The sequence below is a fragment of the Poeciliopsis prolifica genome, unplaced genomic scaffold (assembly GCF_027474105.1).
Source record: "Poeciliopsis prolifica strain line A6 unplaced genomic scaffold, Auburn_PproV2 SCAFFOLD028, whole genome shotgun sequence".
Lineage (NCBI taxonomy): Eukaryota > Metazoa > Chordata > Actinopteri > Cyprinodontiformes > Poeciliidae > Poeciliopsis > Poeciliopsis prolifica.
In genome coordinates this window covers 1043411-1065166 of record NW_026562403.1, presented here as the reverse complement: position 1 = coordinate 1065166, position 21756 = coordinate 1043411, and the positions used below count along the sequence as shown (strand labels likewise).

The window sequence follows — 21756 nt, the reverse complement described above, 5'->3', positions numbered from 1 at the left end:
AGAGAGCAGGCGCGGCTTGGAGAGAAAGGAAGTTGTGGTGCGTTTAAGGGACATCTGAAAAACTGCACACAATAGGAAGTACGCGGATTATGGACTTAAGCGCTGAACTCGAACGCCAATTTTATGGTTTACTCCTGTCAGATATTCTCAAACTTCTTTTTTTCCTTCAATTGTATTTTTTTTAAAATACATCTGCTTTACCTTACAGTTCAAAATGAAAGGGGAGACTGGAGCATGTCCTGGCTGACACTGGATGAGAGGTCACTGTGGATGTTTGGATGGTTTCACCACACCATCACACAGACACAGCGAGATAAGCATGCACTGCTGAGCTCACAGAACCAAAGTGGCGAAAGTTTTAAATAAAAGTCCCCTGCTGGGGGAGAACATGCAAACTGGCTGTTCTCCTGTTTTTCGTTCTCATGCATGTTCTCTATATATATATATATATATATATATATATATATATATATATATATATATATATATATATATATATATATATATATATATATATATATATATATATATAAAGCTTTTAATGTCATCTTGTGCAGAGGTTTCTTTCCTGCACAACCTTAAGTATGTGGATTTCCGTTTTCCTTGTCTTCCATAGAAAACATGAGTTTCCAAGGAGTTATTTTAAGAATTATCAGACACTTTGTGTTCAGCGAGCGAGATTAGAGTAACATCGCCACCTGCTGGTCCTCAGGAGGGACAAAAGGTACTTCACAACTTAAAACCGTCATACTGTGGAGAACCTTTCAAAACTTTCCCACATCCAATTAACATTGTGAAATATTTTAGTTCCTAGAGGATCTGGGTCAAAACCAAACTTACTTCATACCAAATGAACAGTGTTTCATGTGTGGCCGTTTAGAGTTACGCAATAAAATATTTAAGTTGATTCCGATACAATATAATAAAAGTCACAAATAAGATCATTATTCCACATACGATTTTATTTGCTCTATCCATGTTAGAATTACTATATTGATGTTAATACATAGTTTCTTTGCATTGAAATATCCTATACAAACTAAATCAAATCAGATTACACCCATTAGAGTGGCGAGTACAAAAGGCTGCCCGAGTGACAGCCGCGGCATATCTAGGATTAAAAAAAAAAAAAAAAAAAGACAAATCCCCCCCCCCCCCAAAAAAAGAGAAAAACTGTAAATATACATTCGGAACATTTTACAGTGAAAAAAAAAATAAGCAAAAAAAAATTTTATAGATCAAAATAAAATACAATAGAAAAAAAAGTGTTGATACATGAGTGCATAAAAAGAAGAGGTCCCCAATCCGGGCGTGGATCTTGGTCAATCTGACAAACAGGTCGTCATTTCTGCTCGTTTAGCAGGCAGCTGGGCAGACCTGAAGGTTTACAGTAGCACCGATTGGCTTATTGTTAACTGCGACAAAAGATAATTCAAGTGTCCAAAGACTTAAGATACCCAGAAGAAAAAAGAAATTTATTTTGCAATTGAATGCTTCCATGCCAGTGAAGGCAAAACAAAATACAAAGGTAAACGCTGTTCATGGCACACAGCAGCACTTTGATGTTTTCATTTTAAGGATTTGACGGCCAGGCCGAGCTCCATTTTGGCTCTTTCAGAAGGGCAAAAGAAAAACGATTTCATAAATGTTATGGTGAAGCAAGATAAAATTGACACAAAGCAAAAACATTTAGGCCATGTATGAGTCCCGGGATGCAGAGCTAATCGCTTTGAAATAGCTCATTGTCTCAGTACAGTGGAGACCCGAGAACCATGCGTGGAGTAAAAACTGTCCAGTGTAAATATACTGGAGGAAGAAGATAATACTTCTACCCCAAATAACCTATTGTGAGATTTTTAGCCACTTCCTGATCTAAAAAACAAAGACTAGCAGTGATCATACTTCACCCTGAACAGCAATAGTGGTCAACTAGAATTGACAGCAGCTGTCACAGTAGTTTCATTTCTGTGAACTTTAGGGGGGAAAAGGATACAATAATCTAACCCAATTACATAAAGTAGGCATATTGTTACTATTTTTTTTTTTTGTTGTTTTTGACATTAAAACCCAAAGGCAGAAATTGCACATAACTGGGATTCATAATCGTCTTTCTATATACTCATTATTACCAAAAGGCCAGATTTTTGTCCATAGATGTGCCCGGCGTCATCTGAAAACTATCAACAGCACTATGAGGATGGGTGTCTTAAATCAACAATACTTCAAATCAAACTAAAAAGTTACAACCTTTCAAGTGGCTGGAAAGAGCCTACTCTCAAGCATTTAACCAAACCTTTCACTGCTGATCACCATCTTACTGAAAAGATCTATAATCAAGCTGTACCGTTTACATTTTACAGAGACACAGAGATGATGGCAAGTTGCACTCTTCATTATTTACACAGGGTTCTTAAGTATATGAAAACATTTGGCAACACTAGCACAGATAAGTGTTAGTTTGTCTAGTTCAACTCTTTTATGACAATATGTGCAAATCCAACATGTTCTGTAAAAAGAAAAAAAATGAAACACAAACTGGGTCCTCAGAGGAGATAGAAGCAATAATCAGATGCAGTGAGTAGGACAATATGGAGTTCAGTCGATTTAGACTAATTAGTCTGTAGAAAGGCCATTTCCTGGAATGCAAGTCTCCATTAAGAACCACAAACCTTTTCTTATAAGGCAGGAACAAAATATGACACTTAATTACTTTGTAATTACTCCATTAACTCTAATATTGTCCTTGCACATGTCTTCTTTTCCCTTCTATCAGTCACAAACTGCAGCGTCCAACAAACAGATCTAAAAGCAAAAAAGGATTCATATGGAGGTGAGGTTTCTGGTGGAAAAAAGGATCAGGGTAATCCTGTAGAAAGCCAAATGATAGGAGTGAGGGGAAGCTTCTCGACTAAGTGAAGAGAGTCGCCACTAAGTCATTTCAAGACAGACACTGATTCTCCGTTTAATAATTCAGAATCAATAACTCAGGCTGTATGTAAAATTGCAGCTTTCTTTCCTGCTTCTCTTATTTCAAGCAGCTCTATAAATTGACCAGCTCATGTGCAACAAACTGTTTGAGCCTCTCCAGGTACTGTCCGTACAGCTCTATGTCATTGTGTCCGGCGCCCTCCACCCAGAGCGGCTCCACTGGGTGCTGGCAGCGTTCATACAGCGCCAGCCCATGGGAGAAGTCAATGACCTCGTCCTCCGTACCGTGGATCAAGAGGACTGGCGACGTTACCTTGGAAATCTTGTCGATGCTTCGAGACAAAAAACCCAAGAGAAACAAATGACAAATTAGAGAAGGTAATGGTTAAAAATTGATTAATCTGCTGCACATTAAAACAAACAAAAATAGAGGATGATATTAATATTACAGAATTGAGCGTGTTTATTGGGATTTTATGTAATGTAATCCTAAAATTTGTGCAATTTGAAAAGGGACACAAATACATTTGCATTGTATTTCACTAACTAGCCAGCAGAGGGAGCAGTTGGAAATATTTTCTACCCAGTCTTGAGCTAATCAGATGAAAATTATTTCAATCTATTGTCCTTATAGGCATTTTTATCCGTAAAGGACAGATGGCACGCTTCAACGGCAAACCTGTCACAGTCAGCCTCGCATACACACACATGCCATCTGTCGTCGGGCTGCACTCACTTTGGAAAGGCGTCAAAACAGTAGGTCTTCTTGGTGTCAGGGAAAGCCACTCTCATGCCAGAGGTGAGCGGGGAGTGGAGGACGACTGCGGCACTCTCGTAGCGAGAGGCGAGGTCCACAGAGGGAACCGTGCCAATGCTCTGCCCGTAGATGATCACGTTCTCGGGACGGATGCCGTACCTTTAAACACAACACGACAAAATGTAAACCATCCTGTGTGTTTGACACAGAGAGGAAATGTGCAGTACAAGTTTACCAACATTAGCGGATGATATTTGCAGACATTGGCATGCCTCCAGTGAGGCCATTGGTTAATTATATTAAAAAGAAAGAAAGAAAAGCTGATTAACAAACTAATACTTGCGTGAAATCTTTTTCCGACTGCCAGTATTTTGCTGCCATGCTTTTATCGCATTTTAATTATTTTTTTCCACTTGATTGCCTCCACTTTCTTCTGATAATTTTGTTTATTCTTTTTCATCCTTTATGAATGCTTTAATTGATTTGATCTTATTTCTCACCCAAAGGTTTCTTTTTTTTTTATCATTTACTTGTGTTTTTTTAAATAAGCACTCTGGTCAAAACCCATTACAACTAGCTTGCATTTTAGAAAAATCTGAATGGACATTCTTTTAAAACCAAGTCACAGTTGTGTGATGCAGCGCTGCTTCTACACCATCCCTGCAGTCTTGTGACAAAGCACAAAGAAAATACAAAGAAAGAGAGAGAGAGAAATAAAAAAAATAGGAAAGACATTGGTTCTAGTTTGAGGGCAAGGCATAAATTGGGAGGGTGGAAAAAAATATATATATATAGATATATATAAAAAAGGGAAAATGGAGAGAGAGAAGACATTCCACAGCTGATTATGGCTAACGTGACCCACTGTAGCAAGCAGTCAGCTGACGAGCTGGAACCTACTTTGGGAACACTGCATCACTGTCTCTATTGCTGCATGGCTGAATAACGCAAAGTAAACAGTTAAACACAGCCAGGACAAACCTCAGCTCCACTCTGTTATTAAATACTGGACCTCTAACATTACAGGCTCCACGCTACAGCCTCTACTGACACGCGACTGTAATTTGTAATGTTGGATACATGGAACAGTGAGGACAGATAACATGACGAGCTACTGTAATGGATTATCGTCTTTGCCTTAAAAAGAAACAAACAGCAATAACGTTAGCCTGCTACTAGCAACTGTGAACAACTGACCTGCAGACTCTCAATTAAGATCAAGTGTGGCAACTCACAGAGTCAGTGTGGACAGCAGACAATCATTAGCGTGAATATATGAACTGTCTACAGTTCATGTCAGGTGTTCAGTGTATAAATAGTGGTGAGAATACTGGCACAGCATTGGAAAGAATGACTGCAGAGTGAAGGCTGAGTTAGCTCACATCACTCTAAATGTTGTTTCATAGCTGCTAAAATATTTATTAAACTGTAACTAAATTACATTGTCCTTTATGGGTAATAACTTGTTAAATGACCAGTCCACCATAGAAAGAAAGCAGTTCAAGCAAATCATTAAAATCCCAAAATTAATAACATTCATACCTCTTCAGGCTTTATAGATGGACTGTAGGCCTCTATTGGTGCAGGGTTTAGGTATAACCTTACAAGGCAGCCCAGATCTTCACATTTATAAACAAGTCAATATAACACAAATCTCCCAACTTATCACAAAGATGTGACATTTATGCAATATCAATAAAGTGGCTGAATTGGAACCACCAGTCATTGTGTAAAGAAGACAGAGGACAAGGGACGGCTGTTTCTTTTGTTGACATCTTCATCTTTAATGACCAATGTCATTATCTAGAGCAAGCCAGAATGTCTCACTTGACGACTGTAACTCAAACCCCGAATATTTAACCTCCCCTTTAAGCAATCTGCTATCTTGTTTTGTGTTCAAACAGTCAGGGAGCGCCACACGAGGACTATAATAACAGACGTGCTTGTGTGTAGTCCACAATTTACTCTGCCGCACTTCAGCTGAAATAGATCTCCGCAGGCCGAAGTCAGTCACGCTTCCTGGTTACAACCCTCCTCCCGAACCGTAATCGATTCAGTCTCCAGACACAAATCCAATCTTTTACGCATCCCATCCTCCCTCTTCCCACTCCTCTGGATCGTGCTGCCTCTTGACTGCCCACCTCATGCTCCACTAAAGAGCAAAGCTCCTTTTAATTCCCAAACAGCCCTACATGACTAATACACCCTGCAAGAGTCTTGAACATATGCAGCACATTTTTTTAACATATTACAACACCATCTGTGATGCAGCAGGGGGATTTTCTATAGAAATGCTTGATGAACCAAAAACCTTTCAACACGAGAGGTTTTCTTTCTTGTCTGTGGCCATTTCTATTTCTAAGTGGCTATCAGCTGAACCGGTGCACTCCTGAACAAGTTAGACTCAAAGTGCAAAATGATGAGCCAATAGCATTTTATTACACGGTGTTGCGTTCGGTCAGGTGAGACATCGAACTCCACCCAAGAGATTGGTAGAGACGTCATCTCACCCATGACTGCATTCTTTTGGGTCAGAAACACTCCCATAAATATTAGGTTGCCACCCTGCAAATGCAGGCCTGAAAATTCCTCCAGTGTTTTTTCGAACGGCTGAAAAGATGGATAGCGTTTCCATTAGGATCGATAGACCTATTGACCAGGAAGCCAGTTTTCCCCATTTGTTTTCACAAGCCTCAGTAGAGAGGAAAGGCTTGGTCTGAAAACTCATTGCAAATCTGTTGCCAGGCTACTGCTCGATATTAGACAAGCAGGATTGACTATTGCTCTGCCTCCTCCACAGAGGGAGAAGAAAATGTTACACAAAGCCATTTAGAGTTTGGAAAGGACACACTCACAGAATCGAACATGGTGGGAAAGCCATCTAAAGTTTCCAAATGATCTTCTAAGTAAAACAATAACACTAAAGCCAAGCTGTGGGTTGAGCAATGTCAGTAAGAACAAAGTTTTGTCAACCTTGTTTTTCCCCTTGCCATATCAGTATGACAAAGCCGCTGCTGACTCACACAGTGAGGACATCTCCTGCTCAGGTGAAGGGAGCGCCTCGACCTCTGAGGTGGAACTACAGCAGGAACCTGAAGCGTCGCCTCCGGCTCTGCTAAACTGATGAAAGCTTCATCAAAGTGACAGGTGGTTGTTTCCACCATGTGACAGAGTTTTTGACATGATTGAATAGGCAGCTTTCATTTTGCTCGACATCCGTGAGGAATACAGGCAAGATGTGCAGCCAAGTGGGAAAAGCTTTGATGGAATGTGCATGATCTAAAAGGTTTTGTAACATTCTGGTCAGCTCAGTAAAAAAAAAAAAAAAAACATTTTCCTCTCCATATAAGCGCTTTTTTTAGTGTCCAAGTCTAAACTGATTAAGAACTTCAAATCCAGTTTTTGATTTTTTTTTTTTTAATCCTTCATGTCCCTTAATAATTGGAAAGTGAAACATTGGCTCAGACAAAAAATTTTGGACATTGTAAATTTAACTTTGAGGATCCCAACTAAAAATAAGTCAATGCTGTGTGATGTTTATATTCCAGAAATTTAGATTTTTGTCTTTTACATAGGGGAAAAACATCTTTCAAGTCACATTTTCATACTTTTTTCTGACATGAAAAATACTAAAACTTAAATTTCACAATTTTTCAGATTTTACGAGTATTTAAGTACCCAGAATGTTGTTGACTCATAGTTACATGAATGGTTTGGATCCATTTTCTACTGCAGAGGAAGTCACTTTAGAAACCTTTTCAAATGTTAAACACCACCACAAATAAAGCAAGCCAAAATAATTACTTAAATTAGGTCTGCTTCACTTTCCGCCGAACTTAGAAGATGGGCAATACATAGAAATACCTTCTAATTACAAAAGCAGAAGTACTGTGTGGAAAAGGTTATGAATAGCCATTTATATATTTTCCATCCCGTTATTAGCAATGGAAAAAAAAAGTTACTGAGGAAATCATTGTTCAATTCAGACAGTCAGTGAAAATTGTAAAAAATTCTCCTCATACCTTTTTGTCTAGACAAATGTCGGCGCTCGATCACAGCATTGAAAGCTGGGGTTACTGTTGATTTGCTCAACAGGAATAAAATAAAACCAACAGAAACATGGCATGTACCAGCCAGTGTAATATGTGTTAGTGCATCGTGGCTGAGTGATGAAGTACAGCAACACTGACTTTCCTTATTAGACATAAATAAAATACACAGTAAAAATTCAATGGAAAAAGATTTGAATTACTGCATGCTAAGAAAGTTATCAGGATTCAGTCGTTTAAGACCCAAAAGTTCCTCTTAAACTGAGAGAACACCAGCTGTTCTTTGATGCTTATAACACAAAGGTGTGGTTCCACCAAACTGGTTCGATTGCGAAACTGGTCCTGGTGCTTGCACAGTTGTGTTTTCAATACCCGGCCGCAAGTGCCAGGGGGCCTAGAAAAAGCAATGCGTTCGTCACTAGCGAACGCTGGGCTCAAGAAGACAAAAAAAAATGTGAGCACTTGGAAACCCCAAGTTGGCACTGCTTTTGATCTACCCAGTTATTTTGATACCTGGCCAATTATAGGGTTTAAATGAGTGAAGACGTTGCACAGAGCTTAAACAATATTGATCTTTTGCTTCTGCTGTTTACCCATTTCTGCCAGCGCTGCCATTACTGGCCAGACATCAACGAGTTGGGATTGAGAAATTCTCACAAACATGGATCCGTTTACAGGGAAGGTGGGATGGATCCATTTACTGGACAGGCTGTTTATCGTAATGTGGTGGCAGCATCCACCAGCCCAGGTCAAGCTCTGGAAGCACTGCAGTGGAAAAACCCTAAATGTAAAACTGAGTATGCACAACTGCAGGACATATAAATTTCAATTTAGAGAGAGACAACAGCTAATGGCCAAAGAGAGAAATAATGATACAGACAAGGCAGTAAAATAGAGAGAGATAGTTGGTGAGTGACAAAGGCCACTGACCGCAAGGTTTACATAGACATCATTTGGTTACCTGTTCTGTTGGATCCTTAGGGGAAAAAAGATGCAATGTTAATGTGAGGTGGTCTGAACATGAGCAGCCCAAGTATAAATAATTTACATGTCAGACTGGAAAAGTGATAACCCTTTTCTTGTAAATGCTGAATATATTGTGACAAAGAGAAAACAAAAATAATGTGGTTCTTGTGAGCAAAAGAGGAAAGAATGTAGGCTGCTCTGAAAGAATGATGCAGATGAAAAGGTTCTGCATCAGATCAGCACAAAGATGAGGAGCAACTCCTGAACACCAAAATCTGAATCATCTCTTTTGTAGTAGAGCTATGCACTCTGCCATCTAAACCCACTTAGGTCACCCTTACCACAAAAAGCCTGGGGCGTCGCATTCCACTGCACAAACCAACCATGGGACTACAAGGCATGGGACATGCACAATACGCTCCAGCTGTAGCTTCTTCAGTAACAGCCTATATCCCTGTACCATGGGGCTCATCTGATATCTGATCTTAAAGATATTTATCTCTGGAATAAGCAACATTTGATTAAAAGAAGTGTTGCAGTAGTAACAGAAACACAGCAGATGTAGACGATCGGATCTTGTGAGTTTTAATTACTTAATTATCCGACCTTGACTGAAGCACTGAACGGTTCACATTAAGATTTTTGCATAATATGTTTATTCATTTGTGTGGGTCACTGAAGTTTGGACCCCATTTACTCAGATCTGACAGATTTTCAAGGCCCATTTGTGAAAAGACACATTTAAGAGAGAGGAAGGCCATTTTTTGAATCAGCAAAAAGGTGACCAGCGGGGCAAAAGGCCACAGAACCAAACCTAACTTTCACTTCTCTTCTAAGTAGCTGCTTTTATAACAACAAAGCTTTAAAACTCCCATAACTCCAAATGGGAGTCGACGTTTAAGCGCGAGACTCTAAATGACTCTATATACACGGAGACAGAGGGTTTGATCACCAGAAAATCCGGTTATCCTTCAGCCCATTTGTGATCATGTTTCTGGTTTAACTTGCTTGCTTCTTTATGCTCAGCTCTTTATTTGCAGAAGAATAGTCATCTGACTATGACAAAACACTTTGGAAAACCTGAGGCAAAGGGAATTCAGCCAAATAAAAAAAAACAACCGAGAGTTTATTGCTTGAGGCTCAGACACTACTGTTGAGACGTTTGCATCTCTATGGTGTCAATATCTTTACATACTCCAGGAGAAACATCTGTGGATAATGTTTTAGTGAATCAACTGTTATTCTTACCTTGCAAAAGGAAGTTGAGGTAAGCAGGAGCTCTACATAGAAACAATAACACTTAAACACTTTGATGCAAACTTGTAGAGTTGATCTTTTTGCGTCGCTGCACTGAGCTCCAGGCTAAACTTAGTCTGGTATTCAATAGTAAGATGACCAACAATAATCCGTCTCACACATTAATTCCCACTTTACCCCAACCACCAACCATAATGCCCTGGACTGGGTTGGGTTCCCCAGAAGGACTGCGAGTACTTAAAAGGTTGATGATTACATCACACAACGTCCCTTTGGGACTACAAAAACAAGAATACACACACCCACACACTCTCGCTCCCAGTATCCTCTGCTTCGCATCCTGTTCCGTCAGGTGAGTGGAAGTTTCACCTTCCAATTTAGTAAACGCGTCTCTGCTCTTGCCTTCATAACTTAATGCCAATAACAATAAAAAAATTTATCTGCCACTCATCTTAGGAATCATCACAAATATCTTTACTCTTCCAAAAATAACCATTAAACCTTCTAATTTACTTACTAGAACAATAAATAAGCAGATTTCCAGTATCAACTAGGATCCAACGAGCCGTCAGAGTCCAACCTGTCTATGTAATACAGAGACCCTCATCATGAATCAGTCCCTTAAACATAAAACGTGATCACATTGTTCTGACAGAGCACAAAAGCAGGAGATGACGAGAGGATTTAAGACAAAAAGCAGACATCCTCAAAGACGGATGGAAGGAAGTGAGTGACCTCAGGTTAAACAAACAGATGAACACAGCTTACGTGAAGAAAAGCCTTATTTGAGAGAAGGAACTGCAACGGAGTGATTGAGCCAGATCTGTTCTCACTGGTGATAAACCACTTGAGGCTTACTGAACTTGAAGAGACATTTGCAGTGTCAGTAGTATTTTTGTGTCTTCAAAAAAAAAAAAAAAAACACTGCAGCAGCAAGAGAGCTCTTCGCATCACCATGAGCTCATGACTCTCTCTATGATACACGGTGGCGCCAGCAACATTCTGTGGGGATGCTTTTCTTTAGTACTGACAAGTAAATTTGCCGGATTGAACTGAGGCAAAATGTTCAATGGAAGTTGCTATAGACATAATTCAAAACACTTTTGAAGCTGTACCTGCAGCAAAAGGCGATTTTAAGGTGTTGACTCATCACACAATTTAATAAAACACTGAAGTTTGTAGTCTTGACAAAACGTGAGACAGTTTTGAACACTTTTATAGCACTGTAGAGCAGACTGCAACCTTTCTCACTACTTAATACATCCGGCTTCTCATTTATCACAAAGCTTTGGAAACATGCAAACATCCAAGACAGACTAGTTTCTGTCAGATTCAATTCTAAACTGCAAAAATACCCAACAATACTAAAGGAAGAGGTAAAGAAGTGTGCTATACATCTAAAAACCATTATATAGGGTTACGGTTGTATTTTCTATGAATCAGAAAACAAGCAGTCTGGTGAGAACCAAAGTATCGCTTCTTTACACCAATGAAAAGATAAGAAGTAAATGATAAATTATATATCATCATGACTAGGAAGCTCACTATGAGCAAAGACATTTTTAATCATTTGGGGTAAAATAACAAAGGTTGTTAAAATCAAAGTCCACCCCAAAGCCTACAGAGATGAAGCCTCAGCAGAACACCCACTTACACCTACATGCAGTGCAGCAATGCAATATCACAGAAACCACACTCCTCATTAATCGCCCACATGAACATCTTGCCATCACTACCAAGTCGTTTGTTGTAGTTTCCACAAGATTCGTCAGCATGGTTTGTGTAATCCTTCCTCCACTCAGGTCCTTCGGCGCACATCCTGCTCCTCCTCTGTTTGTTTTGTCAAATACATATTTATCACAAAGAAGACGTCTCCCACAACTTCCTACTTAGCTTGTGTCACGTTAGCCTTTTTTTAAAAACCCTTAATCACTTCTTTTTAGCGCCATCCAAAAATGTCCCTGCATTTGCATCCTTCCAATGCAAACATGTCAACGGCAACATTGATAAATAGCTCCGATCAATATGTCTGTTCATATAACATGTATACTTGAATGCTTAGTCAGTGACAAAAGGCTTTCATAAAGCTCAAATATACTGCTTCATTTTATATATGAAGCAGTACAGTATATATGCAAGTGTCTGATTCATCCTCATGTAGAATTTCCAGAAGTCTGAAAGTCCCTTGTTAATATGTTCAAACAAATATAGTCAAGTAATAGTGCAGCCATTATTCTGTTCAGGAAGGAGATTAGTTCCGTCTTGCAGAGATTAATATGTTTGGGAGCTAAAGCTGGCAAAATGGTCATTGGCCACAGTGAAACGAGTTCTGTACCAACATGGGCTGAAAGGTTACCCAGAAAGGAAGAAGCCATTTCCTCAAAAACAACATAAAATTCTGATTTTAAGATGGCAAAGGCACTTATGAGGGGCATGTAATGTAGTCTGTTGAGCCTAATACGGAAGTGTTTTTGCCCTGATAACCATGATTGCATTGGAAGAACAAAGGAGTGATGCTTCAAAGCCTGAGAACATCGTTCCATTCCAATATGGTGAACTGCATTGTGATAGTTGTTGGTTTTGTTTTGCAAGAGACTGGTGAATTAAATTTTTTAAAAAAAGCAATGGCATCATGAGGTTGGAACCATATGTGGAAATACTGAAGCAATATCCATAGACATCAAACAGAAAGTTTCAGCTTATGCAAACATGAACCTTCCAATTGAACAACAAAAAAAGATTTTACTCTCAAATTAGGTACAAACTAGTTTACGTCTGAATGGGCCAGAATTGCAGAAAAGTATTGAGAGAAACTTGGATACACAAAATGATCAAAAGTCATGCAGGATAACTCTTACCAAATAAGGACATGGAACATGCACACCTCTGACTTTGAAGTCCGTTCCTCATTGTTGTTGAATTTAGAAAACAAAACGTTTTTGTCTCTATGCTGTTGGCAAATATTTGGTTTCAGCTGCATCTGCCACTTCCCTTTCGACTCAGTGTTAATTTTGTTGCAATGCATATTTATGAAAGATAAACAGTTACCACTTAATATGTACATCTGTTTATGAAACTGGAGATGCATTGTGGGTATTGTGCTTTAGCGACAAATTAACAGTATGTTTATATATATATATATATATATATATATATATATATATATATATATATATATTTTTTAGGATTTCTTCCCTCTCTTTCATTCATTCTCATCCTTACCGTGATCGCAGTGCATGCCATGCAGCATCCACATCTGCATACAGGTTTTTCTCCGAAGGTTTCCCAGAGCTGGCTCCGTAACCCGAGTAGTCGTAGGAGAAGACGTTACAGTTGATCCTTGAGCCCAGACCAATGTAGAAACTGCTCATCTGGCCCAGATCCACTGCATTCCCGTGGGAGAACAACAGCGTGTAGCGGGCGTTGGGTGAGCAGCGCACAAACATGCAGGCAATGCGGTTCCCTCTGGAGGTGCGCGTCATAAAACACTCGATGGCGTCCTTTTCTCGTGTGGAGTACTGCCAGTCAGCCCGCTCCGAGAGGTGCAGCGTCCATCTGCTGCCGCTTTCGTCGCACATGAGGCTGTAGGTGGGCTCTGGAGGGAGGAAGGCCAGCTTGGAGGCGATCTTGCTGGGGCACGGTGGACAGCAGAACAGGCAACATAGCTCACTGAAGGTTAGATGGTTCATCCTTCAAAAATGGGACAGCGAGAGTAACAATGACTAAAACAGATTCAACTGTTTGCATTCACTGCATACTTTAGGAACACACACATGCAGAAATAGTTGTCTTTAAAGTGAGTGATCTAATCAGCTTTCAGCAAGGAAAGTCACATTTAAAGAAAATTACAATTAAAGATATTAAAAGCCTGCAGCACTGGGTAATAGCTCCAGGTCTTGTTTCATTGAAGGTTTGAATGGTGTTCAAGCTGAACGTAAGTAGAAGTACTTAGTCTTCATATGCAAAAGTTCAATCATGAAATAACAGTGATGTACAATAGATTTTGTAGTCATTGTCCTGAAATAGATGAACGTCGACAAATCTGAACGGTTGAAATAGCAAATGCTGCGCCGGTCATGATATGCCAGTGAACTATGGACTAAACATCAGCTGTAGTAGGATTGGGAAACAATCATCATTCCATTTTCAATGTCTGCAAGGTCCCAACCACAAATAACAGTGTGGATGCAATATCTTTGAAAATATCACATTTTAATCGCTACATTTCAGATTCTGCATTCTAATAACATATGTTCACCATTTGTTGGTCTTGTCTGCAACTAGCCGTGTTGATCCCACGTGATGTATATTTTTAGTGGCTAAGAAGACACTAGTACAAACAAGTTATGAGAAAATTGCAATAATGGAAAAAAAAAAGGGTCCACAAAAACTGGCAGGGTTTTCCCCAGTCAATTATAAGCCTGGCTTTAGAGACCGGGCTTTATTGTGCTCCTTCCAGGCTAAACATCGCTTATTTATGCAAGTCTTTTTTTTTCTTTTTTTTTTTGCATTTTTTAAGACTTTAGAGTTGGTGCTCAGGTATCAGTCTTCCAATCAAGTGATATTTATAAATTTCCTGTCAACTTAAAAAATTTTTTTGCTCAAAAACAAAAAGACAACAGATCGCTGGATGAATGACTGCCCTAGCACCCAACCACCGGGCTTAGCAGGTTTTCTGAGGGAAATCTTGACGGGGTTATCGACATCAATAAGGAAATTTTATATATTTAGCAATAGCATTGCAATTACATGTTTCCCTGATATTCTGCACTGCTAACTTAACTTTTGGTTAACATCATGACCACAGGAAGGTTTATTTGAGTTTTTGCTGCTGCTGCAGCAGATACTTTCTTGGAATACAATAAAATGTGCCATAAAGTTAAGAACTATCGCAGAATTGGGGAAAAAAAACTATTTCAGGCAAACCCAGACACACAAAATAATAATTATAATAATAAAGTAATCAGTGTGATAGTTTATTTTCAGTAAGAAGGCTCTACTGGCATGTTCCCCAGATATTTCTCCTCATTTTACACGCTTTAGTGGCCCTGCTGGAAAGAATGAAAGACATGTGACTTTTACTCTGGTTAAAAATAAATAAATAAAAGAAATAAAAGAATGCACTCTAAAAAAAATGCCTGGCAGCGATGTAATCCATTTAGCTAAACCAAAAAAATAAATAAATAAAAGAACAGGAAATGCTTAGATTTCCAACCCAGATGTAGACAGTGGTCTGTATGTGGCGCTTTAATCAGAATTTATGATTCTGTCATTCCTCCATGTGTCTGTTCTGATGCTTCAATGCGAGCATCGCTTATTTGGAAAAAAAAAAAAAAAGCACATTTGATGTTGAAGCTAATTCAGTTTTAATTGCACCCATGTGGTTTCAACTCTTCTTAATAAGCTAGCCTGCCGAAACTGTTCCTATAAACAAGTGGCAGCGCCAGAGACGCTCTTGACTCTTTGAAGCCACTTGTGATTATAAAATGTCCCCTATTAAATCTGCACGACGTTTTCCTCAGCATCTCGCTGAAGTGGCTTCCCCACGGGAGCCCAAAGGACTGTGGGAAGCCTGTCCGCGTCCCACAGTCCTTCTCCATCCGGGTTGCATCTGGTCAGCTTTGGAGGAATTTTTTTTTGTTTGTTTGTTTGTTTCCTTTAAAACGAAGAGATTATGCCAACGTTACCTGAACCCGTGGGCTTTTCTTTGTTTTTCTTCCAGGAGACCGCGTCGCCACCGTGTAGCGTTTTATTCACACCACGGAAACTAATTTATTTATCTCCTTTTCGACGCCAGCAGATTGTCGGGGCTGTCCCCGGCCGCAGATTATCCTCGGTTTTATCTCCTCTATCAGTTATCAATGTCACGTTGAGCGCGTCGATGTCCCTCGCAGGTCCGGAAGCAAGCCGCTTTCGTCCTCCTGCTCCAAGCAGCCCTTTTCCTTTTTTTCCCCTCTTTCTCTACTGTTGTTTGTTTCTTTCTCCCCACCTCGCTTTTCTCTCAGCATATGGTCTTGAATTATAACAAGGCTGCTTCATTCATGCTGTCCAAGTAGACAAAAACCCTCAACGAGGACATCGGTTTAAAAACAAGAAGAGGATAAAACAAAACACTAATTGGTCTGAAAATCCGGAAAAACAAATCGGAAACGACTCACGACACAGTTCACAGCTGTATCACTTGGCTCGGACACATCTCTGCTTTCGTTCTGGTTATCACTTCGCCTGTGAGGAGGGCGGGGCGTCGGGGGCGACAGCTGCGAGGACCAATGGCGAGGAGCTTGCTGAAGCCAGGCCACCATTTGTAGGCTGTTCGGGGAAATGTTGGGCAGGGCCTGCACGACGCCGCAGAGTGGCAACATAGACGCAAAGCAGTTTAGACGAACGCCAGCGTTTAACGCCGCCCCCATATTGTGAGTGGCACAGTCAAAAGATGCTTCTTCGGTGGGGGTGAGGTACTTTTGAGAGGCTGTTTTAGGTGTTTCAGGACACATGAAAGCACTTTTGTTGGAGTTTTTGAACACAGAGCATGTTGTACATGACATTGTGAGTAGTGCACGCACAAAACAAGACTTGTGTGATTGATAAAAGATGGTAAATGTCAGCAGAAATTGGCCACTGATGATGTGCGTCCGTTTCACAACCTTTCAATCAACTGGTGACTGAGATGCCACTGGAGTACAGTTAACAGTTAACAGTCATGTTCAAAACATTTAAGTATTGGCCAATCCCCAATCTTCCAAATTAATCAGGTTTAATTGCATCCAGGTGCTTTCAACTTTAATTGCATCCAGGTGCTTTTAACTCTACTGGCCTGTGGAAGCTGTCCTTACAACGCAAGAGATGATTTAGATACTTTGAAGTCACTAGTAGTCATTGAAAATAATATAAAATATCAGACTTTTTTTCTTTTCAGATTAATTTAGTGGTGAGTTAATTAACTCAAATACATTAAGTACACAGTTTTATACTGCTTAATTTATTTGTTTTGTGTTTTATTTCACATAATATTAAAAAACACCATTATTAGTTCTAAAATTAATATTAGTGTATGAAAAAATGTGTCACCGTGACCAGTGAAATAATAATAATAATAATAATAATAATAATAATAATAATAAAAGGTATTTCAAAGAACAGGCTTGCCACTCACAACATGGCGCCCGCACTGACGTATTTTTATTTCTACAGGCCGTGGGACTAATGCCCGTGTCTACTCTTCTACATCTATGTGCGACAGCGGGACGTTTTTATTGACGTTTAGTTCAGCCAATCAGAAATTACTACTGAGACAAAAAGCTCAATCCGCATCCACCGGGCCGTTCACTGTGCAACTATGTTGCAACCAAGCGGGTGACGTCATTGAGAACGCTTCCTGTCACACCAAAGTTTAAATCACAAATAAAGGCAACGTTATTTACTAGTGCAGCAAAACCACAGGCTACATTGTTTGTCTTTATATCTTTAATAAAAATGGTCAGTGTTTTGACCCCAGAACTTTTAGTGACGTACTTCCTACTGCTTCCGGGTTAAGCCTCTCCTTCGCTGGCATGCTTGTCGGATTTTTCAAACCAAAAACAACATAGTTTAGCTAAAGAGGAAATAAAATGAGCTCCCAGAAAGGAAACGTGTCTCGCTCACGAGCTCAGAAGCATCAAAACAGCACCGCCTTCAAAAACGACAAGTACGGAGCGACTGCACAGGTGAAGGTACGTCAGTAACCTTCTAACGTTGGATTGCTTTGAGTGCCTGATGTCCTGAAAATAAATAAACCACATCATGTCCTCCACATCAATTCCAATTCAGTTGCCTTATTTATTTGATCCATTTGAATGGAAAGTGAGCTCCTCTATCTAGAAACTAGCCCTTAGCATTATGCTACCATCACCATGCTTCCCAGTTGGTCCAGTATTTTAAGTCTAAACACACTACTGGTACCTCATTAGTTTCTGGTTTGTGATAGGCATAGACTTCCTGATTATTTGAACCGATTTTATGTCCTCTTAAGTGTGTCAGTCTGGTGTTCCAACAAGAAAATAAAACACACCACAACTAGTTTTGGAAGGGAAACACAGAAGTCCAGGACTAATCAGAAACCAACAAAGGACCGCAGTAATTGTGCAGTAATTTCACCCCAAAAAAGAACAAGTTGTTAGAATACGTATATATAGATTAGGACTATGCATTCCTAGATCTCATTCTAATATCCCCACATTGTCTCGTTCATGATTTTTAATTACAGAAGGCGAATTCAAAGATCCATGATGGACTCTGTCAACACTGTAAAGGTGTTCTCGAGTGGAAAGTCAAGTACAACAAATACAAACCACTAACACAACCCAAAAAGTGGTGAGTATGTATTTTTAGGCCCCTCTTTGATTTCTCAGAATCGTTTAAATGGTCGTAAGGATTGTTTTGTGTGACAATTATACTAGTAGCAATCTGGACTCACCCACTATTAATAAAGCTACGCTAAAAATTATTATTATTATTTTCATGTTAAATTTTGATTTTGGTGAAGATGTTTAGCTGATCTGCCTTTTCTTAAGAAAAGTGTTGAAGCCCATTAACTACTGGAAGGATCCATAAGCATGTGTGTTAATGATCAATAACCTTTTCCTTTTCTATTCGTAAATTCAATTTCTAAAGTGGGACTGTTTTCTAAAGCGTGCTGATTCCACATTGTTAACCGTCTAAATTTGAAAATATTTTTTAACTTCAAAATTAATTGATAAGATTTTGTTTTTGTTTTTTACAGTGTCAAATGCTCTCAAAAGACAGTAAGGGATGCATATCACATTGTTTGTAAGCCCTGTTCGCTTCTGCTTGAGATCTGTTGCAAGTGTGGGAAGAAAGAAGAAATCATTATTCCGTGAGTGGATAAAGTCTTTCTGTGTTTTGATCTGACTTAAATTCTTTTTAAAAAAAAAAAAACAATAACAAGACAGTCTGCTCTGAAGACAGGAAAGTCCTTTTTTTAGCCTTTGCCCTCACAACAGAGACGCATGGTAACATGCAAAACAATTTCACCTTAATGCTGCCATCTTCTGGACAATAAGACACATTAACGCTGATTGTGAGAAGGTGACTGAATCAAAGTGGCTCGTAGTTGCATACGTGCATCTTAATTTCAATTCCTACAAAAATATTGTTTCCAAAATTTAGAATTTTTTTTTCTTCAGTATTTTCCAGATTTTTTTTGTTTTGTTTTGTGTTTAATTCCCAGTCCTTATTTTCTGCTGCATGTAAGCAAAACAAAGAGATTAACTTTTCTGTCCCTGTTTAGGGTGAACTCACACTTAGACCAGAAGGAACAAGAAGACGAAGAGAAAAAGAAAGGACGAGGGAAAGAAGAAGAAGAGGATTTTGACTCTGATGACAATAATAATGATGATGATGATGATGATTTTGACAACCTTGAGGATGGACAAGATGATTCGGACAGAGACTTGAAACAGAATCATTTATCCAAAAAAATATGACATTTTTCCAGACGTGTCTTTGCTAAATGTTAAAGATGAATGTTTTTTTTTTTTTTCAATAAATAAACTTAGTGAGGTTTTTGTCATGGCTTCTAACAAGCTGTGAGCAACACACGACAGAAAGAAGCTGATTGTTGCAGGAAAACAGGCTGAAATTTACATTCATCTTTTCAGTATTTCCTTTTTTTTTATTAAAACATTGTTTAGTTTTACTTAAATTTTCTAATACCAGTGAAATGACAAAATTCAAGACCCTGTTTTGTTTTGAAGTTTGATTTACTTTCTGGCCACAATTTTTTTTTTTTAGCAAATAGTTTTCTATAAGAAATTATAATACAAAGCTAAAACATTTTTTTCAGTATTTCTTTCCTACATTTGCCATACAGTTCCTTCATAACATATAATCTGTTGATTGCCATATCACCTTCCTTTGATTTTATGTCACAGGACAATAAAGATTAATGCATAATTGTGAAATTGAAAGAATGTAGTATAGTATTTTTTTTTTAATAAAAAGTGTGGTGTGTTATCATTTGCCAAAATCAAGTCAAGTTCATCCAGTGGTTCTTAATGGAGCAAATATTATTTTGTTGCTAACAAACGTCAGGGTCACAAGAAATGTGTTGAGAAACAAGGATTGAGTCCCAAAGTTTTGAGAAGAAACAAATCGGAAACCACAAGGAATATATGCCACCATATTTAAGACCTGGAACCTCACATAGAGCCCAGAAGTGCAAGGTGCACTGGAGGAAGTCTGCATCTCTCTAATATTTTATTAACTGAGTTGGAGCATTGCATTTGTTCAGTCATGAAATGAATCCTTAAAAGTACATCTTGCCTAATGATGGTGTGTGTAGCCAGTTAATTGGGGACAGGACAGCTGGTCAGAGTTAAACAGCTGAAAGAAAGGTTGTTATAGGCTGCAAAGGACTTGACATTTGGGAAAAGGTTAACATTCCCAAAAAAAACTTCCAAGACCCTAACAATGGAACGGCTTTGATCAATATTCATGAGTGAGAATGGGACCAGTCAAAGCCCAGTCCTAAATTCAATTGAGAATCTGTGGTGAAATGTCAAACAGGATGTCCAGAGATGCTCTAAATCTGACTGGGTTTGAGCTATTTTGTAAAGAAAAATGGGCAAAATTGTCAGATATGGAAACATACTCTGAAAGATCTCAATCTGTGAGTGCAGCAAAGCATTGAAAGCATTTGATTACAAATGGAAAATTGCCTTTTTTTTTATATGTGCCAAATTTATTTTCAACCTCACAAATTATGTGCAAGTCTGTGCCGCTGACACACTTATGGTCTCATTAGATTATACCGAGGTTTGTGATTATAATGTGACAAAATACACAAAACCTAATATGAATTCTTTTGCAAGGCTCTATTGTTTGTGTTAACACTCGAGGTAGTCCAATTTCAATATTTGTTTGTTGTTGTATGATTAAAAAAACTTTTTTTTTCTGTTGTTGTTTTTATGAGTTTTGGATCTCATCCAGGCACACAACGTGTAATTGAAATAGACTTAATTCACTGAATAATATTAATTGTAATTGTTCTTACACGCAGTGCCCTCAGGCATCTTTCATGGATGCTTCCATTACCAAAAATAAACACAATGTTCTCATTCATCATGTGGGCTTGGTAAATCAAAACGTTATTTCCTCATCAGGACGTATCGAACATCGGCATTAGTCATGGATCTCATGGGATGCACTTTTACGCACAGCCTGATGTCCTCACATGGTTCTCTGACACACTCATGACTGAAATCTTAATCTTACTCAAGAAAACTGACAAAGAAAAGTTTACTGGGGAACTCCCATACCACGCCAACTTTAAGCCTGAAGTTAAGCGAGCAAGCATTGATCATTTTAGTCGATGAGTTAAGATGTCATTCTTAAAGACATTGCGATCTGGTGCAGCTTAACAGCTGAAACTCCACCAAAAGTGGCTACATTTGTTGTGTTGATTCACTCCTGACAGCTGGTTACATTTCGAGCATTTAGTTTTGTTATTTTTGATTTAATATGGCTCAGGTACACGAAACCCAAATATTCTGTTTCTCTGAAGAATAGCATTGCACACTAACAGACAATAATTGTTTGTAGAGGGCATTGAAAAGCATGCGTTGTGCAGCATATCCACTGTACATTTGGCTTGAACATTTTGATTTATCTGTTTATCCTGCAGGAACTGCTGCAACCATGCGGCATATAGTGGCTTTTGTGGGGGGAAAAAAGAACCCGATCTCCATATTGTTTAATTTTACTTTGCATGCTGATAAAACTAGAATATTACTTTACATCTAA

General features: G+C 38.9%; 2 protein-coding genes across 2 annotated transcripts; one reads left to right on the top strand and one right to left on the bottom strand.

The window, feature by feature from the left end:
• Positions 1–1149: 1149 nt before the first annotated feature.
• On the bottom strand, positions 1150–16158 carry abhd17b (abhydrolase domain containing 17B, depalmitoylase). The gene is made up of 4 exons (XM_055049247.1): positions 15645–16158; positions 13180–13647; positions 3665–3844; positions 1150–3260 (listed from the first exon to the last, which is right to left on the bottom strand). The coding sequence occupies exons 2-4, from the start codon at positions 13644–13646 to the stop codon at positions 3041–3043; spliced, it is 867 nt and encodes a 288-aa protein (XP_054905222.1). The 5' UTR covers position 13647; positions 15645–16158; the 3' UTR covers positions 1150–3040.
• Positions 16159–17488: 1330 nt separating this feature from the next.
• Positions 17489–19955, top strand: cunh9orf85 (chromosome unknown C9orf85 homolog). The gene is made up of 4 exons (XM_055049119.1): positions 17489–17666; positions 18200–18306; positions 18716–18829; positions 19244–19955. The coding sequence occupies exons 1-4, from the start codon at positions 17565–17567 to the stop codon at positions 19437–19439; spliced, it is 519 nt and encodes a 172-aa protein (XP_054905094.1). The 5' UTR covers positions 17489–17564; the 3' UTR covers positions 19440–19955.
• Positions 19956–21756: the final 1801 nt, after the last annotated feature.